The sequence below is a fragment of the Notothenia coriiceps genome, unplaced genomic scaffold (genome assembly GCF_000735185.1).
Source record: "Notothenia coriiceps isolate Sejong01 unplaced genomic scaffold, NC01 NC01_scaffold00022445, whole genome shotgun sequence".
Taxonomy (NCBI): Eukaryota; Metazoa; Chordata; class Actinopteri; order Perciformes; family Nototheniidae; genus Notothenia; species Notothenia coriiceps.
Genome location: NW_011355146.1, coordinates 1 through 5762, shown reverse-complemented (window position 1 = coordinate 5762; position 5762 = coordinate 1). Strand labels below are relative to the sequence as shown.

At 37.1% G+C, this 5762-nt stretch overlaps 1 protein-coding gene across 1 annotated transcript in view; it reads right to left on the bottom strand.

Moving 5' to 3' along the window:
- The window catches only part of LOC104953977 (sorting nexin-2), a gene marked incomplete at its 5' end in the record, with an annotated part of 21080 nt that extends 16766 nt beyond the window's left edge, over positions 1–4314 (bottom strand). The window contains 3 exons of the mRNA XM_010781020.1: positions 1314–1392; positions 3443–3584; positions 4271–4314. Of these exons, the coding sequence (XP_010779322.1) occupies positions 1314–1392; positions 3443–3584; positions 4271–4314 (265 nt within the window). The remainder of the gene's footprint in view (positions 1–1313; positions 1393–3442; positions 3585–4270) is intronic.
- Between the last annotated feature and the right edge of the window lie 1448 nt (positions 4315–5762).

Genomic DNA, 5762 nt, shown 5'->3' with positions numbered 1-5762 from the left:
TTGCCCAGCGACAGCCCCAAAACATCACTGCTCTAGAGGACACAACAGTGTGTGAAAACCTTGTGAAGACTTACAGAAAACGTTTGACCTCTGTCATTGCCAACAAAGGGTATATAACAAAGTATTGAGATGAACTTTTGTTATTGACCAAATACTTATTATCCACCATAATTTGCAAATCAATTCTTTAAAAATCAGACAATGTGATTATCTGGATTTTTTTTGTCATTTTGTCTCTCATAGTTGAGGTATACCTCGGATAAAATGTACAGGCCTCTCTCATCTTTTTAAGTGGGAGAACTTGCACAATTGGTGGCTGACTAAATACTTTTTTGCCCCACTGCATATATATATATATATATATATTAATATTTTAATACACTTGCATTTTTCAATCATCCTTATAATAACTTATAATTCAACCAAAAAGATGAAAAAAACTTTCTTTAGGAATGATTATTATGACTGAAGATCTTATATACAAAAATAAATATTCCTAAACAAAATATATAAATAAGAAAGAAGAAATTAAAACATCTGTGCGTTTCCATCAGTGTGGAGTTCTGCAGCTCTAAGCTCTATCGGCTGTCACTGGCTGACCTTCCTGTCAATCAAACACATAAGCAAAGGGCAGCAGAATGTCAGCCCCGCCCACCTCTCTGCTCTGGGTCCACAAGTCATAAACACCTTGCTTCCACCTCAGCAGCAACACAGACTGTTGCATACATTTATTTATTTTTTTTTTCTCTTTTACAAGTTATTTTGTTTACCTCCTTAAGTTTGTAATCCACTCTTTTGACTTTCCTTTAGTTTTTAATGAGAAGAAAAAGAAAAAAAAATTAAACTTTAATCAAGTCCAATTACGGTATTTGGGTGTATTTAAAAGGCCTGTATTTTCTCATCCGAAATGTATCACATTATTCTAAACAATTCAATCTAAAAAAAAGACTTCCCTTTTAATAAAATCAAATATATTTTCCAAACCTTCTGATGTAGATTGCAGTTACCGTTTCAATCCTTAATCCCTAAAAATCTACTTTTTAATAAAATATAACAATTATTAGATGTTATGTGTCCCTGAAAGCAACGCTGAGGATGGATTTGAAAACTGATCCTACTCACAGCTGCATAACTAATTAATACATGATGTGTATTAATATTGATTGTGCTGCATAATGACTATGAGAACAATTTTGGAAAATTATTTGTTAAAGACACATTTTGCATGTTTTGTGTTTCTGCCCATCCACCAACTAAAACAAAAATGATTATAGTGGCTCTGAAGTGTTTTAAATATCTTCCTCTTATCGTACCTCTCCAGTGCCGATCTCCTCTTCTCCACAAACTCGTTGGACGACTGGTCCTCCTTCCCCACCTTCACCTTGGTCATCCCTGCAGAAGAGTACACACTCATTACCATAAAAACTCATTAGCTCCCGGGACGACAATCACTGCTGATCAACACACTGCACACTGTAGGTCTGATCCGTCAGCGCTGCCGCTGACTGATCATCTCCTATGAGGTTCACATTTACACTAAAGCTTCACAGGGTCAAGCCATGACCCAGTAGTCTTTCATGTTTTTAGGTAGTAGAAAATCCTACTAAAGCACTAACATAGCTTTATTTGTATAGCACTTTTCATACACAAGATGAAAACAAAACATAAGACAAACAGAAAATAAGACGTATAATTCAAGTCAAATTTGAAAACCTTTTACAGCATGTGTGCACATGATACCTTAGACCAGCGGTTCTCAAACTGTGGTCCGACTGCAGGTGGTCAGTAAAAAATTTTTTTTTAAAAAAAACGCAGAACACCTCATATGCAAACTGTACAAATAAGTACATATATAAACATAGTGTTAAAACGCAGATATTTGTTATTGTTAATTATGGACAACACTTAATTTCACCACTGGTTACCCATGGTTACGTGTGCAACACCACAAACATGGATCTGTGGCTAGCATCAGGTTCTCTGAAGAGCAAAGGGGTTAACGTTACCGTTAATGAAGATAATGAGAGTCAGTCGGAGGCATCTACAAGCCAGATTCCACAGAAAAAAACAAAAAAAGGGAAGATTAAGAGAAAATTCTGTGTTCTGTGCTACGAGACACTGGCTAACGAGAACCAGCTAACCTTCGCCGTCCATCTTGGAATCTGGCGCTACGTTTATATATGTTTGCAGATGAGGTGGTCCGCGAAAATCCTTGATAATAAATAGTGGTCCGCATAAACAAAAAGTTTGAGAACCCCTGGCTTAGACAACAACAAGGTCGAAAGAGTATAGAATAAATCCAGTTAAATAAAGTAAAAATAACCAAACATCAACAACAGATAACCCACTCAGTTAAAGTAAGAAAGAGGTTAAACAAAATGAATAAATACAAGAAAGTAATAAAAAACTAAAATATATTTTTTATTGTTTAATAATAATAATAATAATAAAAAGTATTATTATTATTATTATCATTACTTTAAAAAAAACGTTTTATTTACCATTAGAAGTGGGGCGTTGCTAATAACAAGCTAAGTAAAGAAAAGTGTGTATTCAGCTGCAAAAAACGTCAACCGAGTGTGCCTCTATTTTCTGGCAGGTTGTTCCACAGTTTTGGATAGGGTTGGGTTAGGCTGACGTAATGGATGCATTTTATTTGGGGGGACTTTTTAAATATTGAAATAGATTTCTCCCGACACAGGAACATTAAACGGTAGAGAATCAGCAAGACAAGTGGTCTTTGTATGAAGGGTTTGTTATGATCATGGAGAACTAAACACTCTACAATGGTTGAACCAGACATCTTCAATCCGACAGCTGAGCAGACGGCAGAGGGCCAGAAGAAACAAAGCCCAGTCCACTCTGATTGTTTAACTGGCCGCCTCTGTTGTGATTGGTCAACCGAGAGATGTCACAAGTCCTCCATTCAAAATGTTATAGTAGTATTATTTAACATTAGCGTCAATTCATACAAAGTGCCAAAAATGAAATTATTCATAATAAAGAGTAGCACTTTTCAGAATAATATTTATCTTAATCCTCAATTATAACACCGCCAGGTATCTTAATTCATAGTTATTTTAATTCATTTCTATATCAGTAATATGAGCCTGCAAAGTAAATGTACTTAGTCACTTTTCACCAATGGACATGGACTTGATGGAAGATTGAATCATTTTGTTCTTAATGTGGGGCAAACCTTATTGATACATTTGGTATTTTACATATGATGTCTTATTTGTACTGTTTTTAATTATGTTAAATTAGTTCTTAGTGAAGTAAAGAAATCTCCAACATTACATACCTTTGAACTCTCATTTATGTTGTTATATTTATAATATTGGCTGTTGTTTGCTGCCTTTAACAATGTACCTGAATGACACTTCCAGACTCCTGGACCTCAGTTTGAGAATAGCTAGTGTTAGAGAGTGGCTACACTTACCCACAATGCTTTTCTCTGGCGCAGGGGGGACGATGTAGCCTATGTGCAGGTACTTGGAGGCCAGTTTACTGTGCAGACCCAGAAAATCACTGAAACGCCTTTTCACTGAGAACTCCTGGCTCTTAAACAGAGATATGGACGTCTGGAGGAGAGAGAGAGAGAGAGAGAGAGAGAGAGAGAGAGAGAGAGAGATGTGATCCTGTAGCAGTTCTGTTTCAGATATACTCTGTTGCTTCTTCTTACATTTCAAATAGTGGTTTATGTGCATTTAGCTTATTGACTTCACAAATGTTTTTTCAGAAAGGAGAGTAGGAGAAAAAGAGGGAGGGTTGTGTCTTCTAAAACTGTGTGATGCATTATGCACACCAGGGACACATTTAGGTTTAAAAGCCAAGGAAAAGTGCATTTGGCATAATAGCAGTTTATAAATTAATTTCACGGGAAAAACTTTGACCGGAGAGATTTCATTTCATCTTCCTGAAAGAGATTTTATCGGTCAAAGTCCGGTACATTTCCGGCGAATGGAAAAACTGTACATAGGAATTTTTTCCTACGGTGCCATCCTCATGAAAGAAATTACTTGTTTGACACGAGTAAAGGTGAAGATCTAAGAACAGCAGATGTATTTAAGGGGATTTAATTTTGAAGGAAAACCGGAGATATTTATAGTTGCTGGACTTCAACTGATTTTCCCGCTTAATATCCGCTGACAGATACACTTTACAGAGAACATACTCTTCAGATTCAGCTAAACAGATATGTTCCTCCTTCAAACTTCAGGATTGTGGTAAAAAACTGCAGATGTATCTGAGATGTTGTTATTCTCACCTTGATCGACACTCTGTAGGCCATGTACGCATTCATCCCATCTCCTGGAACACACACACAAAAACACTCTATTATTTCATCAGCATAAGCAGTAGAGTGCACACACACTATGCAAACAGTATCAAAGGATACATATGCACACTAGAATACACTCAGATACGGGTTGAACTGGTTTCTTGTGTGTTCTTCTAGTAAATCTTTGGGTGTTTCAGCTGTTTTATTTACCGTCTTCTTAGAGCATGTTTACACAAAGGGATGGTCAAGTGAGTGCAGTAAGTAAGAGCTGATAATAAAGTCTTCATGTGTCCTGGTGTGTTCTGATGCCCTCAGGACACTTTGAAACTATGTTCCGTTTGTGCCGTCACACACTTCTGTTTTATGGGGTAACATTTTAGAATAGAAACCAATGATGAGTTTTTTCTCCAATATGTGTATTCTGATGCTTTGAGGCTCGATGTTCATGACCGGCTGTACCCAGAGATTCACGGATTGAAAAAGCTCTTTAGGACATTATTTATGGACTCGTCTTTCTCTTCTCATTCTTCGTAAATTACACATAGCTAAAGGTGGGGTATGTCATTTTGGAGAAACCAGCTCGAGTGCGCTAGAATTTGAAAGTACGAAGCCGAAAACAATCTGCCTTTTCCTTCAGACTTCCTTACAGAGCCCCTTCTCCAATTTGTGTCTTATGTATGCACCTGATCCCATTAGTTGATATATCTGAAAGCCAGTTTGTTTTGTTTATTACAATTCTTCACAAAAGAGCGTAGTGACACATTTGAGCCTGCAGGGGGTGCAAACTGCATGCTGTTGCATCAATAAAGCATTAGCAGAATAATTTGGAAGTATGATGACAGTGTGACCGAGTCAGTGTCGACCTTTATATATACAGTCTATGGTGTCGACGCAGCACTTTACTTTCTGCTGACAGCACATGAAGGGAGATCAGCTAAGGAGAATTATCATCCACAAACATGTTCAGTATCCTCAAGGAGAAAAGAAGAAAGAACAGAAAGAAAAGGTGGGGAAGGCTGATGGGAAATGTAGTCTTAGTTTGTAGATACACTTTAATAGAGTAGTGCAGGAGAGAGTCCTACTGTAAACCTTGAAAATAGTTTGAGTGCTTCCTGTTCCCTCCTGAGGTTTTTTTCAAATTTGTTTATGGTTAGATTTCCGAAATAAGGTCTGTGGTTAACACAAGATTGAGGTTTTGTTCAACGACTTAAATACGTCAGTGAATACTGCACATGTGAATGTCCTAAGCTTTAGCGTGTCAGAAAAAAAGCGGTTGCTAACAAGAGACTAAATGAGACTACTAAACTACACCGAACATTAGCCACTTTTAGCTTAGCGGTGGTGACGTGAAGTCATGTGACCGTTGTGTATGAAGTTAAGATTACATGTCAATTGTTAGACTTTTTTAACCAAAGCCACTTACATAGACTCGGTGCAGTGTCTTTCCCAAGGACACAACGACAAGCTGACTGCAGTG